The sequence below is a fragment of the Oreochromis niloticus genome, linkage group LG19 (genome assembly GCF_001858045.2).
Source record: "Oreochromis niloticus isolate F11D_XX linkage group LG19, O_niloticus_UMD_NMBU, whole genome shotgun sequence".
Lineage (NCBI taxonomy): Eukaryota > Metazoa > Chordata > Actinopteri > Cichliformes > Cichlidae > Oreochromis > Oreochromis niloticus.
Genome location: NC_031983.2, coordinates 10,112,725 through 10,134,373, shown reverse-complemented (window position 1 = coordinate 10,134,373; position 21,649 = coordinate 10,112,725). Strand labels below are relative to the sequence as shown.

The 21,649-nt window shown below is 38.2% G+C and overlaps 1 protein-coding gene and 1 long non-coding RNA gene across 2 annotated transcripts; one reads left to right on the top strand and one right to left on the bottom strand.

Annotated features, from left to right (window-relative positions):
* Positions 1 to 16,710: 16,710 nt before the first annotated feature.
* LOC109195837 (asialoglycoprotein receptor 2-like) lies at positions 16,711 to 20,939 on the bottom strand. Its single transcript, XM_025901051.1, has 6 exons — positions 20,816 to 20,939; positions 18,186 to 18,446; positions 17,925 to 18,085; positions 17,592 to 17,845; positions 17,016 to 17,082; positions 16,711 to 16,837 (listed from the first exon to the last, which is right to left on the bottom strand). The coding sequence occupies exons 1-5, from the start codon at positions 20,916 to 20,918 to the stop codon at positions 17,076 to 17,078; spliced, it is 786 nt and encodes a 261-aa protein (XP_025756836.1). The 5' UTR covers positions 20,919 to 20,939; the 3' UTR covers positions 16,711 to 16,837; positions 17,016 to 17,075.
* On the top strand, positions 18,296 to 20,936 carry LOC109195848 (uncharacterized). The gene is made up of 4 exons (XR_002057327.2): positions 18,296 to 18,423; positions 18,904 to 19,038; positions 19,265 to 19,363; positions 20,818 to 20,936. It is a non-coding gene; the product is annotated as an uncharacterized LOC109195848 (long non-coding RNA).
* Positions 20,940 to 21,649: the final 710 nt, after the last annotated feature.

Below are 21,649 nucleotides of genomic sequence, written 5' to 3'. Positions count from 1 at the left end.
TAGCGATTTTGCGAGTCCTGGTCAACCCCTCACTTGAATTTTTGAATTTCAGTTTAAGGCAATTAAATTCAATCCAAAAATTCAATCCCAACAATCAAGTGATCCCCTGTGAGCAACAGTGGACAGGAAAAACTCCCTTTTAACAGGAAGAAACCTGTGACAGAACCAGGCTCAGGGAGGGGCAGTCTTCTGCCATGACTGGTTGGGAGGTGAGGGCAAAATCAAATTGAACCTAAATGAGAGCACAGTATATTATGACAGATTGGCGGACCGTGGCTGGAAAACATTACTGTTTTCAAAAGGCACCCGGTCCACAACCACAACTACAGTAGAGCTGGAATGGATAATAAGGATAATCCCACAGAGGACGGACATTCACTTCAAAATATTTGCGACGGCCCAGCAAGCTACGGGAACAACAACGGCTGCTGTGACAAGACCTAGACCTACTTTAAGTGCGAGTTTGGCACCAGCACGCCACCAACCACTAGTCTGAGACTCGTCAGTAGGTGGTTCTGTGACACGAGTCTTTCGTTCATTCAACTCCCTTTCAAGGTTGGCCATCCTAGTATTATTCATTCTATTTTGCTGCCGGAGAAATGCTACACGCTGAACTAATCTCTCATTCTCTCTTTGCAACTGCTGCTGAGACTCCAAGCCACTAGTCTCAAGATCATGTATAGTTTCCCTGAGAGTCCTGTGCTCTTTCTGTAATTCACGCGACTTACTTGTAGCCTTGGCCAGCTCCTCAGTGAGAAACGCTATCTGTCGCGTAAAATGTAATTCCTCTGTATTATCTCTGTCCTTAGGTGAATTATTTAATGTTTCCTCCGACATTTCTTTAATAGTATAAAAGCACAGTGTCAAAAGAAAAAAACTTTGTATGAATTGTATGAAAGTATTATCTTTGTCAAAGACAACTCGCTGTTTCTGAAGACGCACCAAACTGTGTTATAGCACCTCTATTTATGGACTCGTGTGGCAGAGATGGTGACGTCACTGCCACGTCGAAACTGTGACGGTGCCTTCTTTGATCTTCTCCTTTGAGAAGATCAAAGAAGCGCTCCGTATCATTCCGCGCATGCTCAGATCATGCGTATTGAAATGAACGGGATATTTATTTATTCATTTTTATTCATTCATATTACGGCAATATTTTTTTCATGGTTTTTATGGTCACTGTAGTATTAATTTCTTAAAGTTCTCTCTTTCGCTTATATTTAATATAACCACACTACGGATGGACAAGCGACTGCTTTTATGCGTTGTCGTTAGCAACAGCGACGGTAAAACCATACGCTGGGGCAAGAGGGGGAGATTACCCACAAACTGAACAGGACAAGATTTACTACAGTAGCTGAAGAATCCGCTGGAAAAGGCACAAGATAAATGACAGGTTTCACGTCTCACCCCCTCTTTGCCTCCGTGTATGGGCTCAAAACGTCCTGTGCAGAGCTGAATATTAAACATATGCAAACAACAGCATGTTTTCAGTCTCTTGTTTCACAAAGCTGCTGATCTCAGACCTGCACAGCTTCCGATTTAAACACTTGATGTACTCAGCTGCATGAAGAGCATATGAGATTTTCTCTAACACAATTAAATAAAACCTGATGAAGGTCAAAGGTCGTCACTTGTATGTTTAACTACAAACTTGTGATCTGGAGTTCTTTCACAGTTTTTTGCAGATAGTGTGTTATTTACCATAAAGTGATTAAGAGTTATTCATACCAGAGTAAACAGAGAGGATCATATATTTTTAAATATATAACTTTCTACAGGACTGAATATAATATCTTTATGTAAAAGCCTGGATCCTGTGGGGGGTATCTGAGTATTTATAACCGGAAGATGGCGGACTGAGCAGTCGCATCCGTCTGAACTCCTCACTAAAGTCCCGATGTTTTCATCTTGAAGTTATTTAATCCACTCCTTTGAGTTATATTGACGACGTTTCAGCCCGAACATGAAGAAAAGCAACAACACGAAACCTCCGGCAGTGAAAAACCTCCCTTTCACAACTCAGAGAAACAGCGAGCATGACTACTCAGCCCGGATGGAAACGGCTAATTCCAGCAGCAACAAGAGGGACAGACTGTTAACAACCCCTGATAATACTCCCGAGAAACCACATATGGAGAAAAAAGCAAAAGGTACGGCTAATGATAACGACTCCAACACATCCACTGACACTATACTGAAAGCTATTGAAAGTCTTGGAAAACGTGTTGATGACCGCATGGATGAAGTTAGCAAACAAATTAAACAACATAGCGCCATGCTGGCTTCCATTGCTAAATCGGTGCAGTTTAATTCAGAGGAGCTGCAAGCATGCAAAAAGAAAATAAAACACCTGGAAAAAGAGATTGAATCACTCAAAAAAGATAATGACGACACTAAAGATCGCGTATTGAGCCAGGAAAGATACAAAAGAAGATGGTGTCTCCGTATCAAAGGGAAAAGGGAGAAAATAAATGAAAATATCAGAGGAAATAAATGAAAATATCAGAGGAGAAGTGGTGGAACTTCTAGGAAGGATTGCTCCGGACCTACAGATGAAGATGGAAGAAGCGGTTGATGTTGTCCACAGAGTGGGAAGAGCGGCGGAGAATAAGCATCGACAAATCATTATTCTGTTTGTGAGACGTGCCGTGAGAGATGACATCTGGAGGCGAACAAAGGCTTCTCCCGTGTGCAAAGAAGAAGGCATCCACTTTGCTGAAGACCTGACCCCGGAGGACTGGAGATCCAGACAGGCATTGTGGCCAAAAATCGACCAGGCTCGGAAGGAAGGCAAGGCTGCGGGCTTCAGAGGCCCTTTTGGTTTCATAGAAGGCAAACGCATCAGGGAAGAGACTCCAGGTACGGGCTGACATCTGACTGCGAAAGGAATATACAGTGGAACATTTCGGATGATGGGACTTTTACCTCAAGACTTTCCTACTCCACCTCCTAAACTTCCTCATTAAAGCTGTTCATGTGTTCCATGTTCCAAGTGAAAACTAACATTTCTTTTTTTTCCTTTAACACAAGGGGACTTAAAGACTCAATTAAGCGCAAAGCTGTTTTTCTGTTCTGCAAGGGGCAACAGGCAAATTGTATTTTTCTCCAGGAAACTCATTCTGAGGAATCTGATGTGAAATTTTGGTCACAACAAAAGGTATTATAAAGGTATTATAAAGGAACTTAATATAAAGGAACTTAATACCAAATTCCCCACTGATTATATAATTGTTGGAGGTGATTTCAATGTGACTCCCGATGAATGGTTGGATAGATGGCCTTCAAAATTTTCAAGTGAACATAGAAACCCAATATTTGAAAATTTTGCTAATGATACTAAATTAATAGATGTATGGAGATTGTTAAACAAAGATGTAAAACAATTCACCTGGCACAAACCCAATGGTCAAAGCAGGTCACGTATTGATTATTGGTTTGTATCCAACTCAATTTTACAATATGTTAAGGAAACGGTCATCTCTAACGGTCCCTTAAGTGACCATTGCGCCATTATTCTAAGACTACAAAGCAAAGACCAAAACAACACATTTAAGAATTATTGGAAATTTAACTCTCAGATACTGAGAAATGAGGAGTATTGTAATTCTATTAAAAAATTAATCTTAGATATCCAGAACGATGAAGCCATCAATACACCGATACTCAAATGGGAATATCTTAAATTTAGAATCAGAAAAACCTCAATCGCATTTGGTAGAAAGTTAAACAGACAAAGGAAAGAAGAGGAATCAAATGTGGTTAAAGAACTTATGAATCTTTATGGCAAATTGAATTGGACTGAGGAAGAAAAAGGAAAAATTAACAGCTTACAATCTAAATTGGATGAAATGTACCTTTATAGAGCCAAGGGCGCTTATTTGCGATCCAAAGCCAAGTGGATAGAAGAGGGTGAAAAGAACACTGCCTATTTTTGCAATCTAGAAAAACGTAGACAAGAATATAATTCAATATGTAACCTAATAATCAACAGAGAGGAATGTACTGACCCTAAACGCATTTCAAGTGAAGTATTTACTTTTTACAGTAACCTTTATAAGTCTTCATACTCAGAACAAAACGTCACCTCCTTCTTTGACAAAATCAGTAATTGGATTCCAGTAATTGATGATAATTTTAGAGAAATTTGTGATGAAGACCTAACAATAGAAGAATTTGATTTTGCTATTAACAGCATGGCATCTGATTGCTCACCGGGACCAGATGGAATAACGACTAATTTCTATAAACACTTTTGGGAAGATCTAAAATTACTATTATTCAGTGCGTTAAATGAATGTATAAATCAAAAGGAGCTTGTGGCAACAATGAAATAAGGAGTTATAAAATTAATTCCAAAACCGGGGAAGGATAAGAAAAAACTAAGTAATCTAAGACCTATAACACTCTTAAATACAGACTACAAAAGTTTTAGCAACAAGACTAAAAATAGGCATTTCTGAAATAATTAGCCCAACACAATCAGGATTTCTCAAAGGACGGTTGATCCAAAATAATATCCGCTTGGTTTTGGATCTTATCGATTACAATTGCCTAATTAAGGATGATGGTTTTATGTTGTTCTTGGACTTCCATAAAGCATTTGATTCTATCGAACACACTTTTATTATTAAGACATTTAAACATTTTGGGTTTGGAGATGCATTTCTGGATATGATCACTATGTTATACACTGATATTAATAGTTGTGTTTCTCTTTCAGAAGGCACATGTCCCAGGTTCAGGGTGGAGAGAGGTATCAGGCAGGGCTGTAGCATCTCACCTCTTTTATTCATTGTAGCCACTGAACTACTTGCTATTACTGTCATAAATTCAAACATCAAAGGATTAGACATAAATAACCACAAATTAATAATAAGTCAACTTGCTGATGATACAACAATCTTTCTAAAAAATAAAGAACAAATTCCATTGGCCTTAGATACAATAAAGATCTTTTCTGATGCTTCTGGACTACGCCTGAACCTGGACAAATGTGAACTCATGAGTATCCACAATATACCTGTCAAAAATGAAGTCAAATATCTTGGAATTTGGCTAACTAAATGCATGGCTGATAGCGAAGAAAAGAATATTCAGAATACAATTGACAAATGCAAAAAAACTCTAAACCATTGGCTACAGAGAGATTTAACTTTGTTCGGCAGGATAATGTTGACCAAGGTTGAATCTTTGTCCAGATTAATCTATCCAGCTTATTCCCTAGCCATCCCACCAAGAATTATAAAAGACATCAATAAGCTGAATTTTAATTTCATATGGAAAAATAAACCTCATTATATCAGTAACAGGGACTTGATAAAAGACTATGAAGAGGGGGGTTTGAAAGCAATCGATTTTGAAATAATGAATGGCATCTTAAAGATTAATTGGCTCCGATCCTTCTTAAAAAATGATAATGACATCTGGTTCTTGATACCATCTCTTATTTTCAACAAAGTTGGGGGGATCCAATTCCTTTTAGTATGTGATTTTGAAATTTCTAAACTGCCCATAAAACTCTCCAAATTTCATCAACAAGTTTTGTTAAATTGGAAATTAATGTTTAAACATAACTTTAGTCCCCACAACGTTCCATTGTGGAATAATAGGGTGATATTGAATCGGGGGAAATCTATGTTTGTGGAAGAATGGATGACAAAACAAATTTGGTCTGTGACACATATAATGGATGAAAATGGAGATATACCTGAATTAAACAGGTTTAATGAGAAATATGATACGAGTTGCTCGTTCGAGCTCTACAAAAAGGTTTCACAGAATATCCCAATAGTCCTTGTCAATACGATAAAGAATAATTTTTCAAATATACCGACTCCAAATTTACATAAAATTAAATTAGATGGTCTTGACTTGGTTAATGAAAAATGCAATAATCAGTTTTGAGGAGGTATTTGGTTAACATCTTATATCCAGGTAGGACAAAACATTCACTCATCTTTAAAGATTATAACAAATCTGAGATCTCGTTGATCAGAACCAAATATTTAAAATTTCCAATTCCCCCCAAATTTAAAGAAGTCCATTTTAGAACTACAAAAATATTTACCCCTCCAATGAATTTATGAGAGACAGATTTAAATTTGTGTTAGACAACTGTTATATTTGTAAAACAACTTCGGAAACAACAGAGCACATGTTTTATGGGTGTGTGACAATCCAGAACTTATGGAAATCCCTCCATGTCCTAATATTGTCCCAGTATGGAAATATTGATTTTGGTCTTTTCAAAATATTCAAATTGGAGTAATCCTTAAGGACAAAAATAGTGAGTTTTTAGTTAACAATCTCATTATTATAACAAAGTATTACATTCATAAATGCCGATATGCTAAATCCCCCCCCCTTCATGGTCTGCTCTTAAAAACAAACTCTCCCTGTTCCCTAAATCTCTTAAGCGAATAAATAAGCCCCAAGCAATCAAATTGCATAGATTTTTAGAAGAGTTTGATTTTTCTTAGCCCCTTATTTAAGTTTTGTGTCTTGTTTATGGAACCTCACTTTTAGAGATTTTATGATCCCCCTTGTCTCCTTTATTTTTGTTCCTTGTTTTTCTTTTTTTTCCTTTTTTTATTGTTATTTATTTAATTTTTGTATTGGTTATTAATTTTTTTTTTAAATATTATTATTATGTAGACGTGTGTGTATAATTGTGTGTTTGCATATGTATGTATATATGTATGTATGTTTACTTTCAGTCATTGTCGATTTCATTGTGGTGTACCAACTGCACGGTGGCAATGTGTATTCCTCTGATTGGGAGAAAAGAAAAAGGAGGTGCGATTCTGTTCTGGATGATTCAATATGTCACCTGTCTCTTTGAGATTGCCATTGTTATTGTTCTAAATAAAGTTCATTTGAAAAAAAAAAACAAAAAAAAACTGGCTCCAAATTGCCCCAAGAGCACCCAATCCGTACCGCGCATGTGCAGGGGTTTTCTTCTTCTTCTCTTCGTTTAATGGCAGTTTACGCCCCAGTGTACGAGGATACTGCCACCTGCTGACCGAGCGAATGAACCCTGTTGTAAATGAATTAGCGTCATTACAAACGTGTGTTAAATTTGATTTAGTGATAGTCGAGTGTGTTTATGCTTGTCTGTGTGGAGAGGATTGATTGGAATAGTGATGATGATGTCCGCTATCACTGCAAATTGTCAGTAAACACTTCATCTGTCTGATGAATCTTCACGTGACATGATACAAAGTCTGTATTACTAACTCTGTAATTAGGCGGCATTCTTCTTATTTTACGGCGCTGTTGTTTAATCGGGGAACGCTCTCTGAGGAGAAAAGCATGAATTTGTTTATATACGGATTATCCATTGTTTAAATGTCCCGGTAGTCGAAAAGGAGGCAGAGCTGTTGAGAAATGCTAGGAGCTAACCGTATCATTCAAATATAGTGAACGTCGCAATGTTGGTAAAGAGAGGAAGTGACGTAAGATTTGCGCATGCGGGGTACCGATCGGGTTTTGCACAATGGGAGGAGGCGGTGTCGCGTCGTCCATCTTTTTTTTAATTTTTTTTAAATTTAATAAACTTTATTTATCACATTTTACACATACAGTCAAGTAAAACAGGAATTACATAAAGTATAACAATGTGGTATTATAATGAGGAACAAAGAGAGTGACAGGAACAGTGAAATAAAAGTGAGTACAAAAAATAAAATAAAGGGGAACACAAAAGTTTGCAAGAGCCAAAATCAAGTTAGCAGTTTCAAACGGTTACAGATGTTAACAGTCTTGAGAGCCTTAGTGTTTTTTGATGAGGAGATCGTCCTTATATATTGTGCAAGCTCCATTTTTAATACAAGAAGTTCAGGCTTTCTGCCGAGGACTTTGCTTTTGTCTATGTGAAATTTTGCCAAAAATAAAACCAAATTTATAAAGAAGAAAGCATCATTGTCCTTGTCTTTAAAATTATAATAGCCAAAGATAACATCCTTATAGTATAGTTGAAAATTAGGGAGAACAGAGTCAGTAATAAACTTGTGGAAGTCCTTCCAGAATTTACATGTAAATTTACATGACCAAAACAAATGAGAAACTGTTTCAGGTTGCTCTTGACAGAAGGTACAATTTACATTTATTTCAGCCACAAATTTGGACAAATATTGTTTGGTGGGGTAAAACTTATGAATCAACTTAAAGGAAATCTCTTTAATTTTGTTCGTTAAGAAAAACCTTTGTGGTAACGTCCAAACTTTTTCCATTCAATATCTGTTACAAAATTGGCCCAATAAAATATGGCTGATGGAACAGAGACCACTGCATCCTGAAAGAGAGATCTTATTCTGGTATTTATAGACTTATGAGAGGAAAAGCAAACATTGCCAAGACAGGAATGTAGTACATCCGGGGGAGTGACCTGTAGTGGAGGACTGAGGGAGCATCTGAGTAACATGGACAGACCAGATGGGATGGCATCGAACACTATTGAGAATTCTTTAGGCGTTATCGGTACATTGTATCTCCTGAGAAATTCAGAGTAATTATATAGGAGTCCATCTTCTCTATATAACTGACTAACCAAGATTATTCCATTATTAAACCAGTTATTTAAAAAAAGCATTTTATTTTTATAAATAATATTGCAGTTATTCCAAATAAAACAGTTTTGTGGAGAGAAATTGTGTTTGTAAATCAGTGCCCATGCCAAAAGAATTTGTTGATGAAAGTGAGAAAGTTTCAGTGGTATTTTTGGAATACTATAATTGCAGAGCAGTAGGAAGTTAAGGCCGCCTAAATTAGAGAAGACATGATGTGAGATAAAGTTCCAGATAGAGGTGGGATTTTTTAAATACTTTTTAATCCAGTTTATTTTAAAGGTGTTGTTAAGAGCACCGAAATCAATAAAATTTATACCTCCTTTATCATATGAATTTAAAGCTACTGATTTACGCAAGTAGTGAGTTTTATTTTTCCATAAAAAATTGTATAATAATTTGTTAATTGACTTACAGGTTGTATTATCAACATGTAGTGACTGGGCAGCATAGGTTAGACGGGAGATACCTTCAGCCTTCGATAGCAGAACTCTACCCTTCAACGACAGGTCTCGCTGTAGCCAATGATTAAAGATTTTTTGGGATTTATCTATAATAGGAGCGAAGTTTGTGGAACATCTGGATTGCTCATTTTTTATAATTTGAATTCCAAGGTATCTTACAGAGTTTCTTACAGGTATTCCATGAATTGAAGTTGCTAAACAACTTTTAACTGGTAGAAGTTCACATTTATGCAGGTTGAGTGAAAGTCCGGAGGCTTTAGAGAATGGCTGTATATTGTTAATGGCCACTGACACTTACGAGGCGTCTCTGAGGAAGAGAGCTGTATCATCTGCCAGCTGACTTATGAGTATTTCTCTGTCAGCAATGACCAGGCCTTTTAAAGAACTGAGTTTAATGTGTGAATTAAGGAGTTGCACAGAAAGAAGGAATAAATATACGGATAGGGGGCAACCCTGCCTCACTCCACGCTTTAGAGAGAATCTTGGGGAAGTACCAGTGGCAAGCTTTATGGAGCTGTTACTATTGGAATACAGTGTCCGAACGGCATTACAGAAGGACTGACCAAACCCAAATTTATTTAAAGCAGTAAAAATAAACTCATGCTCTAAGGAGTCGAACGCCTTGTAAAAGTCTAAAAAAAGAATAAGACTATCATCCTGTACAAGTTCTGGGTAATCTATTATATCTAAAATTAATCTTATGTTGTTTGAGATATGACGATTCTGCATGAAACCAGACTGACTCTCATCAATAACTTTATCTAATACAGGTTTCATTCTATTAGCCAGAATTTGTGCCAATATCTTATAATCATTATTCAGTAAAGAGATTGGTCGCCAATTGTCTAAGAGCAAAGGATCCTTTCCTGGTTTTGGAATGAGGGTGATCAAACCTTGACATAAAGTGGGAGGGAGTGCACCTCTATCCATACTTTCCTTAAAAACTTCTAAAAGAAATGGGGCTAAACTGTCAGCGAACTGTTTGTAAAACTCGGCAGTAAGGCCGTCAGTTCCAGGTGATTTGTTAATCTTTAGATGTTTTATAGCATCTGCAACCTCGATCAAAGAAATTGATCTGTCGCAGAGCTGACTATCCTCCTCATTCAGCTGAGTAATTTTGTCTAAAGAATTAAAAAAAGTTAGACAAGCTTGTTGCTACAAAATGTATTATCTGTGAGAGCTTTATTCCAATAAAGTTTAATGAATCTCTGAACTTCACAAATCACTTCTTTATGCTCAAGAATGGTACTATTTAGCTTCCAGTAAGAGGTTTTAGTGATTAGGGAGGATGACAACGGGATTGATAAACTAACCATTTTGTGGTCTCAGAGTGGTGTAGGATAAATATCTGTTTTAACTTTTTCTAAATCTTTTGAGATAAGCCAAAAATCGATACGTGAGTGTCTGGTTTGAGTCTTATTACACCATGTATAAGCTATCTGAGATGAATGAGAATCCCTCCAAGAATCGATTAAGTTGAATCTTTGTGCAAAGAGTCTTATGAATGAGTTAGAGTCTGAACTTCTAGAAGACAATCTGTCCAAATAGCTGTTAAATACTGTATTAAAGTCTCCACCAAAAATAATAAAAGAATTGGGATATTTAGATAACCAGCGCAGTAGGCGCTCCTCCAACCTATCAAAATATAGTTTATTCTCCCTCTGACAGTTAAAACCATACACATTGACTAAAATATAGATAGACTGAGCAGCCTCAACTATTAGAAAAATGTAATGACCATCTTTATCTATGTCAGAATTCAAGATTTTACCATTAAATCTTCCTTTACGTATGCAAACACCAGTAGCACGCTCTGTACCATGGGACATCCACAGATCATCTCCCCATTGCGATCTCCAAAATGTTTTTTCTTGTTCTGTTGAATGAGACTCTTGTATAAAACAAATCTGAGTTGAACTGCTTGCAAAACAAAAAAATAGCCTTGCGTTTAACATTGTTTCTTAAACCTCTTGCATTTAAAGAAATAACAGACAGAGACATAAGGATAGTAACAAAAATTAAAAGTGACAAATAAGAAAAAGCTTAGACCAAGTAAATGAAGAACAGTTGAATTGGGAACCTGGTCACTTAAGAGAGTCCTATATAAGATGAGAACTGCAACCCCTGAGTAAGGAAATTGTGAACTTGAATAATAAGAAGAATACAATAGTCTAAAACAATAAAACCAATGTGGTAAAAAAAGATAAAAATAAATAAACGCTTCACATATGAGCATTGAAAGGGAGCTTATTAGAAATTTACTTGCTCCATTTAAATAACTAATTATTCAAAACAGAATAAAAAACTAAAAAGAAGCTTATTCAGCTTGCTCATAATATTTTTGATAGGTTTGTAGCTTGAACCTATTCGCTGGAACGTTGGAGGCAATGTGATTACACAGCAAGCAAGACACGAGTAGGCAACATTCTTTATGTTTCACGTGCACGGGAGAGAACTGGACAGGCGCCGTTCCTTCGCTTGACCCCAGTTGCTCTCGTCCGTTCCCCCGTAACACTGCTCTTTTATTGAGGTTACATGAATATGCATAGGTTCATTAACATATGACATCTTATAGGTATACATGTGAACAAGGAATACCTTGTGTGTGTGTGAGCTGCTGACCAAAAGGGTCATAAAGCAGGAACAACATCCTAGGTCACAAAGAGGGTAACCTCCCCACACCCAATCTATGGTTCACCCTAGATAACACAGTGAAGCCATACAAAGGGCAGGAAGTTTTACCACATCAGACCTTCACAAGGATGTTTGCCTGTGATAAAACACTACAGCCCCCCACTCAGAACCTCGAGAATCTGGGGAGGGGAGAACAAAAGAATTCCTTTCAACACACAGTTAAAGTACAAATGGTAAGAATAAAAATGACAAACATTTAACAATTCACTCTAACAATTTTCAACAAAAATATTGCAGCCAAACTCAAGACCAATAAACTTATAACAAATAAACTGCATCAGTTTAACTCTGATCATTTTATGAGTCCAACAACAAAAACAAACAAACAAAAAGAAAGAAAAAAGAACGGCAGTGAAACCAAGTTAATCTTAAGATACTTCAGTTTTCACCTCAAAATACCTTGGATCAAATTATAGGGGTGGAAAAATCTCTTTTCCCTCCACGAATGCACGACCTCCTACGAAGAACGCCAGGTTGTTTTCTTTGCGGGCCAGAGTCTGTTTCTTCGGGCGCGGTCGTCAGGGGACAGATCCTCAGCCAGCTTTAAGTTGTTACCTTTCAGGTAGGTGGACTTCTTAGCAGCGCGCCAGACAGCATCGCGGTGGATCCTGGATGTAAACTGAATGATGATTCCCCTGGGTTGGTTGTTGTTGGATTTCTTGGGACCGATGCGGTGGACGGTGTCAACAACGTCGGGGAATTTATCTTGCATCTCCGGTAGGACCGATCTACAGACTTTAATCACCTCCTGCCGCACGTCCTGCTTGTCCCTCTCGGTCAGACCGTAGAGCTTCAGATTCCAACGGCGTGAATAGCTCTCCAGGTGAGAGATGCGCTTTTCCTGTGCTTCAGCTATTGGTTTATATTTTTCGAGCTGTGCTTCAACGCTGACAACTCTGCTCTTCATATCATTTAACTCAGCACAGACAACATCAAATGACTCCTTAACAGCTGTGATGTGTTCAGTGTTCTCTTGGACAGCTTTTTTCATCTCGGAGATGACTATGGAGTTGTCACTCACCATTTTTTCAAGAGTGTCCGACCTCGAGTTAATCAACATGGTAAGTGATGACAGCTGGGAGAGAACCGTAGATGTCTCCGTATCCGCGACTTTTCTTAGTTTACCAGCGGGAGAGGCACATGGAGTGATAGGGAGAGGGGGAAACTCTTCTTCCATCCGTGAATACTGAAGCGGTTCGGAAACTGCCTCCAAATAGTCGTGCATGGAGTCGATGAGAGTATTTTTAGTGTCGGCGGGCTTCTCAGTAGCGAGAGAAGACTGAGCAGCTTGGCTAACATTAGCAAGTTTGCTAACGGAGCCGCTGTTAGCTTGGAACTTCTTAGATTCGGTCTTTCTCTTCTCGGGTTTGCTCATTTTGGTTCACAAATAGATACCAAAACTAGAAGTAAAGGATGACTATTGTGTAGGCGTAAATAAAGTCTCTGTTCACTGTGTGTAATATATATTTTAAAAAAGGCCAGGTTCGCAGAGCTCAACAATACGTGACTGTTCAGTGCGCCATCTTGGGAGCCCCTCGACTATCACTGGTCGTCCATCTTTTATACAGTCATTGGTGAGACGTGAAACCTGTCATTTATCTTGTGCCTTTTCCAGCGGATTCTTCAGCTACTGTAGTAAATCTTGTCCTGTTCAGTTTGTGGGTAATCTCCCCCTCTTGCCCCAGCGTATGGTTTTACCGTCGCTGTTGCTAACGACAACGCATAAAAGCAGTCGCTTGTCCATCCGTAGTGTGGTTATATTAAATATAAGCGAAAGAGAGAACTTTAAGAAATTAATACTACAGTGACCATAAAAACCATGAAAAAAATATTGCCGTAATATGAATGAATAAAAATAAAAATGAATAAATAAACATCCCGTTCATTTCAATACGCATGATCTGAGCATGCGCGGAATGATACGGAGCGCTTCTTTGATCTTCTCAAAGGAGAAGATCAAAGAAGGCACCGTCACAGTTTCGACGTGGCAGTGACGTCACCATCTCTGCCACACGAGTCCATAAATAGAGGTGCTATAACACAGTTTGGTGCGTCTTCAGAAACAGCGAGTTGTCTTTGACAAAGATAATACTTTCATACAATTCATACAAAGTTTTTTTCTTTTGACACTGTGCTTTTATACTATTAAAGAAATGTCGGAGGAAACATTAAATAATTCACCTAAGGACAGAGATAATACAGAGGAATTACATTTTACGCGACAGATAGCGTTTCTCACTGAGGAGCTGGCCAAGGTTAAAGGTCAGTTGCGTCTATTACAGAAAGAGAACAGGACTCTCAGGGAAACCATACATTATATTGAGACTAGTGGCCTTGAGCCTCAGCAGCAGTTGCAAAGAGAGAATGAGAGATTAGTTCAGCGTGCAGAGCTTCTCCAGGAGCAAAATAGAATGATTAGTACTAGGATGGACAACCTTGAAAGGGAGTTGAATGAACTAAATACTCCTGTCACAGAACCACCTACTGACGAGTCTCAGACTAGTGGTTGGTGGGGTGCTGGCGCCAAACTCGCACTTAAAGTAGGTCTAGGTCTTGTCACAGCAGCCGTTGTTGTTGATGTAGCTTGCTGGGCCGTCGCAAATATTTTCTGCTGAAGTGAATGTCCGTCCTCTGTGGGATTATCCCTATTATCCATTCCAGCCCTACTGTAGTTGTGGATGTGGACCGGGTGCCTCTTGAAAACAGTAATAATGTTTTCCAGCCACGGTCCACAATCTGTGCTCTCCTTTATGTTCAATTTTATTTTGCCCTCATCTCCCAACCAGTCATGACAGAAGACTGCCCCTCCCTGAGCCTGGTTCTGTCACAGGTTTCTTCCTGTTAAAAGGGAGTTTTTCCTGTCCACTGTTGCTCACAGGGGATCACTTGATTGTTGGGATTGAGTTTTTGGATTGAATTTAATTGCCTTAAACTGAAATTCAAAAATTCAAGTGAGGGGTTGACCAGGGCTCGCAAAATCGCTAGCCCGACGTCCCGGGGCTAGCGATTTCTCCAGTCGGGCTACCAAAATCCATCTCAGCCCAGCCCATCGGCCCGTCGGGCTGGGCTGAGATACAATTTGGTGGGTTCTGATAGTAGAGAGCACAAAATTGGTTAGCTGGATTGTTTTTTTTTTATTTGTAGTTTTTGTGGTGCTCCATACTTCAAAAACTACAAATATAAACAATATGGTTGGTGGCTAATCAAAATAAAGAAAAATAATATTTTAAAAAAAGATCCACTACTGCTCTGTGTGTTTACTTGAAGACTTGTATTTACTGTGATAGAAAAATATAAATTGTCCAAAATATTTGTGAGTTTTTAAATTAGCACTGCATGAGTTTAACTGTGGCACAGACGGCTGTTGGCCTGGTGAGTGAGAGTTCAACCTCCAAACTGAACCCAGTGTGTTACTCGCAGAATCACAGATTTACTCACATTTACTGATTGTTCTGTAGGGTCTTTACAATTTTCAGCCCCTTCAGGTGACTGTTGTCTTCTGACTCCATCTTTAGGGTTTAGTTAGATTAAATATTTAACCAGTTAATTTAAGAATGAAAGACACATTTATCACAAAGGCACTCTTATAATGTAGATTAAATGTGTGTTGACATAACATCTAGATGTATGATTAGAAAGAGAGAAATGTTGTAATGACATGAACAAAGTGCAGTATTCCAAGATGGCATCAGAGTTTCAATACCTTTTATACTCATGTTTTTATAATTATGTTAAGTGTAAAAGCTCAAAGATAATGACATAGATGCATCTGTTGCTGTTATTATCACAATAATCACAACATAAAATGATTATTGTGACATTTTTTCTGTGCTGTATTAAGGTTACCAGAGTCAGCTGGGGATTCATGAACATCATCAGTGATGTTTTTCCACAGCGGGCTCATCAGTACCTGGTGACAGAAGGTCAATCCAGCTCTGACTTGAGGCTGTTCAAGAATCAGCTCCACTTGATCTGGTTATGCATTAAGAAATGTATTTATTTGAATATTTTGTGACATTGTTATATGTGTTGCATTAGTTTAAAAGTGTTTTGTTATTAATAAATTGATTACAACAAACACTAACTGTCACTGAACTCATCTTATTTTCAGGTATTTTTAACATCTATGAACATAATGGTCACTTTGAACAATTCTACATGGATATTTATTTGATGGTAAATGGCCTGTATTTGTATAGCGCTTTACACATCCAGTCATCCAACCATTCACACACACTCACACACTGGTGATGGTAAGCTACATTGTAGTCACAGCCACCCTGGGGCGCACTGACAGAGACGAGGCTGCCGACACTGGTGGCACCGGGCCCTCTGACCACCACCAGTAGGCAACGGGTGAAGTGTTTTGCCCAAGGACACAACGACCGAGACTGTTCAAGCCGGGGCTCGAATCGGCAACCTTCCGATTACAAGGCAACCTCCCAACTCTTGAGCCACGGTCACCCCAATATGGCAATAAAGTAAATAACAACAACAATTCAGTGGGCCAGTTTCAGTCATTATGCAAATGTACTGTTTATGAGATTGGGGGAACCTGCAGTCAGCTGAGACCGAAGAAGTTACTTGGATGAGTGATGAAACGTTTCTCCCACAAAACGCTACGTCCAGATGAACAGAATCAACTTTTTGGAGAACAACAATTAAACAAGAATATTTCTAATAAGCCAACAATATTTAAAGAAGGAAAAACAATATTTACAGTTGTTTATACAAGATTAACCTGAGTGACCTGTTCCTGGACCGTTTTTTTAACAACTGTAATAGATTACAGGAAGTCTCTGGCTGTGTTGCTGAATCTGCCGATGCAAGATCAGACATGGATGGATGAGGTGCTGCAACTGAGACCTGCCGTTTGTCTTTTCTGGTCGGCGAGTGGAGAATCACACAGGCTGGTCTGCAAAGAGAGCTTTAGGATGCTTCCTCCCACTGTCCACTGCATCGTCCATCCACAGGGTTTGCAGGGCTGGTTCAACCCATGGCTGCCACACCACTAAAATGTTTTCAGAAATATGCAAGCAGGAGATGGTGGATGCTATATTACTACTAGTACAATACTTTTAACTCTGTAGCAGACAACAGTTTGATAAAATGCTATGAAAAAAAAGAAACCAAAAGATTAGATTCTATAAGTTTCAAATAGATTTAATTTATATATTTTATATAATAAAGTAAATGTACGAATGACCGGCAATAATTCAGTCACTGAAATTATCCATGAAATTAGCTAAGTAATTCCTAAAAGTGTGTAGATTAAAGAAAATTATTTTACCTGGATACGATTGTCTCTGATGAGCCTGAGGTACAAAGCACGCCGGCGATGACAAAGTTTTCAAACACTGTTTGAATAATCAATGAGACATTTATAAAGCACAGTCTACAACAGACATACTTACTGTGTGAAAGGGAGCAGAGAAACACGCTGTATTGTTGCAATTCTCTTTTACATAAGCCACACCAGAAACGCTCTGTGCAGATAGCAAAGTCACTGCAAAGTCACTGCAAAACTTGCAAGCCCTAGTTCGGCTCCCTACAAAGATGCTCCAGTTTTTCTTGCGTCCAACAAAATTAGTTCCAATATGTTTTATTTTTAATGTTACTCTGGGCTGTGTTGAACAAAGTGAGTTAGCACAATTTAAATTCCAAAACATGATTAGTCTCTTAAATGACTGGCATCTGACATAGCTAGACCGTCACCAGGGACTCTGTGAGTGGTAAGAGGTTTAAAAACAAACCATCTATACTGTCAACAAACAACTCTTCATCTGCATTTTTTCAGAACAAATTGTTTTCAATCTTGTGCACCTCAGTACACCGATACACTCGCCTCGGCAGCCGTGACACTTACCCTTCAGCAAGTAATGTTCCATCCCACCATTTCCAAGTCCCTTCCTCATGGACGTCTCTCAGTCCGATCCAGAAGCCCATTGGGGGATGAGGCGTATCTTGATGATTTATTCTTCTGCTTATCCAATCTAGAAACTCAGGGTCTCTGTGAGGCATCCAAGGTCTCACACGGTGAGGAAGGTGAGACTCCCAGACCAGGTCACGAGTTTGTCTCGGGGCAGCTTGATGATTTATCAAGTAATTAACTGTTGAGTTCTAACAAAAAAAGAAAGAAAACCAAAGATACATTTTCAGAAATCTGCATGAACACCGCTCCACAGAAATACTAACAAACCTCTTCATCTTGGCTGTCTATGATTATAAGATCTCCTCCCTGCAGCTGACAGAAATCTCTGGATTCCTTCCATGTTTTGAATTCATTTGATTTCAAGGGGAAGTAGTAACATACAGAGTTCATTAAAATCCATCCTGCAGGACAGTGTTTGCAGCCATCGCCTGTTTCCAAAAGAAAATGCCATCATTATAGAAAATGATGAAACAAATCATTATGCTTTTACAATTTTATCATATACAGAAATAATGAAACAGGCCTTACTAAGCATTGATAAGCGTGTTTTCATGGTTTCAATTTCCTTTGTAACTTTTTCAATCTGACTTTTATAGTCATTGCTTCGTTTCGTCTGGTGTTCAAGCTCCCAGTTGGTTTGTGTCTGACGGCTCATCTCGCTGTCCAGCTGCTTCCTGGCATCCTTCCTGGTTTCCACTGCAGTCTTGTAAGTGTCCTGGAGGTCGACCAGCTCTTTGCTGATGCGTTCGGTATCATCGAGCGAGAGGTGAGAATCTGTGAGTTTGTTATCTGCAAGTGTTGAAGACTGTTACTTTTCTTATCCTTAAGTAACAATATTATAAATCAGGTGGTTTGACAACATTGTACATCATCAGTTTTATTTAGAAATGTTATTGTAAATTTCCAAGATTTGTACAAATCATTGTAGCAGCAGTACAATGAATCAATAAGCAGGCTGACAGCAAATTACTCGCCTCAGTACATTTAATCATTATGTCCATGTTGTAGCACATAGAAATGTTTAGTCACAGACAGACACATTTTCCCTGTAACTGTGCCTTCGCTCTAACTTTTGTTGAAAAGGTGATTTATGTAATGCTTTTGCTTAATAGTAAACAGAAATATTTGTCTTTTTCAACATCCTTAGAAATGTTGTCCAACAGCTGTCACCAAATGGAGCACTCTAAACTCTGCACTGGCAAAATATCCTTTACTTCACCTGTGATCACACACTTTGGTTTTCCAGTGCAAAGGCAGCTGGCAGAGGAATGGCCAAGAAAGGAAAGACCTCACTGAGCGACAAAGATGAGGACAAAAGCTGGTGATGATTCAGTGCAGCTGGTCTCAGGGGATGAAGCAAAAGCCTGATCAACTTAACAAGGTGAGTTTAATGCTATGATTTATTTTACTTTTTGATGGTATGTTCAATGTATGTTACTTGAATTATATAATGCTAAAGTCATTTTCCACCTCAATTTTCTCAATATTAAACCTTGTAGCTTTATTCATTTTATTTTTGGCTTAAAAGTAAAAGAGCAACAAAAAACCCCTAACTTTTTAAAAATTCTTTCTGTTCCTCTTTTTTCCTCTGAACACATCCTGACCAGGCTGAATGAGACGGGGGAAGTAAACAGCGATACATTCACCCAGAGTGCTGATGTTCCTGTATGAACTGAAAAACTTTGAACATCCAAGAAAAAGCTGAGGTTATTTTCTTTACAGCTCATATGGATCTTGAATGACTGAACATTCAGACTTTATTCAGGACTTTGCTACAGGGAGAGAGGTACCAACATGTGTGAGCACATGTGTACACACACACAGCATCTCACTTCATGCTTGCCCTTCCCCTAGACTCTTGTGTCACTCAGCAGTTTGTCGTCTTATTTGTTGAAATTTAGGGTCCATGAGCACAAGCAGGGATTTATGCTTGACCTCATTCTCAGAGACCTCGCTAATATTTAATGGTCGTGAAATATGTCAAACTTTTCTCCATCCCTAAAGTTAAACAGCTGAGAGCATCTTTAGCACAGCAGAGAAAAAGATGTGCACCATCAACCGGAGTTTAAGTGATCCATTTAAGTGATCCTTATGCCTTTGCTGCTGATGAAAAGTTTGCATCAGAACAAGCACTTCTAATTGTACTCATTGTCTTTGAAAGGCAAGAGCAGACAAAACAAATCCAGTAAATGCAGTCTATCTGGAAGTTTGGCATAGTAATCTGTCTTTTTTGATTTTATGTTTTATTCTGTTTAATTTATTCATTCATTCATTCAAAAAGTCCTGTCAGCCTTGTGCTGAGCGGGCTGTGATCATCGATCTGTTTTATTCTAATAAACCCAAATTACGGGAACACCTTTAGATCCGTTCAGTTATATTTATTTTATTTTAATTTATTATTTTTATTTTTTATTTTAATTTTAATTTTAATTTTAATTTTAATTTTAATTTATTTTCATTGAGCACCGCTTAAATGTCAGCATCTCTCATCTCAGTCGCTTCATATTGCAAGGTAGAGGTCCTGCAATGTTAATCTAGGATAAATGTAGTCTCGGCTTCATTGATGACATAAATGCCATTTGGTATTTGGCCATAAGTGACTATATACATGATTCGACAGACAAGAATTTAAACCACAACTTATCAATTTGGCTGATGCAAAGAACCACGAGGCAGTGATTCTAGCTTAAATGTATTCTGGATATTGTTAAATGTGCTTCCATTTTTGTTAATGTTTGCCAGGTATCCTGTTTCCATGTCTTTACATGAGGACAAACTCATTTCAAGGAAAATAAAAAAGCTCAAATTTTAAAGATTGTAAATTATTTTGTTCATTGATTTGCTGTTTAGTCATTTTATGAAGAGATGGATGCTGACATATTTTAGTTCAGTTTTTGAATTGATGAGAATAAAAGGAAAAGAATAAAAACCAATTTTGTTTTGTACTAAAAAAACAGAAGGTGTTCCTGGCAGAAAATTATCAGGACTTTTTTCAGTTTTTCTAAAGAGCTTTATTTTTATTTTTACAGTTTAGAGTTTTTTGTTTGTTTGTTTGCTTGTTTTTGCACTATTGGCAAAGTTTGATAACCATTTGCAAAAAAGAAATGATTTAATAATGAAAACATTTCTGTGCACTCCTGTAACTCATAATGACTTACAGTGGATCCTCAGGCCAATATTCAGTATCAGAAGAACAGCAGCAAGAAGCGCCAGGCACACTGCAGCCAGTCTGTGGCGTCTCCCAGGACTCATAGTGAACATGGACACTAAACAGGCAGAACATTATCAATTTTCAACTTAAAGGCAGGTAACACACATATAACTTGGTTGAAGCTTTAAAAGAATAAAATGCAATCATTTTAGGACTTAATATTACTGTTTACTAGCAGTTTATTTAACATCTGCTCTGTACTCTTTATTTATGATTAGAAAAATCCTGTTAGAGCATGTAAACCTTACACGTAGTTGTCTCAGATCATCAAGTCCTGTCATTATATCTTAACTCTGTAAAACCTACTTCAATCAAAAGAATCAGAAACCTGACTATGGGAGTGCAATGAATAAAAATTTGAATTATTATAGCTTGTATCCTGTTAGACTGATGGTACGGAGGATACTCTTCCTTGTGCAAATCGTCTTCATAGACAAGTGTCTGAAAACCACCATTTGTCTCCTCCATCCTCACTGTTCAGTCTAAATCAGTCATATGTCAGTGCATTTAAGCAACAATCTGTCACAGATCGTGACGCCTACTGCTGAGGTCATCAACAATCAGTTCCAGTGAAATCTGCTGTCTGTAAAAACAAAGAGGGAAGTCCATCCATCCATCTATTTTCTTCTGCTTATCAGGGGCCGGGTCACGGGGGCAGCAGCCCATGCAGAGAAGCCCAGACCTCCCTCTCCCCGGCCACCTCCTCCAGCTTGTCCGGGGGAACACCAAGGTGTTCCCAGGCCAGCCAAGAGATATAATCTCTCCAGTGTGTCCTGGGTCT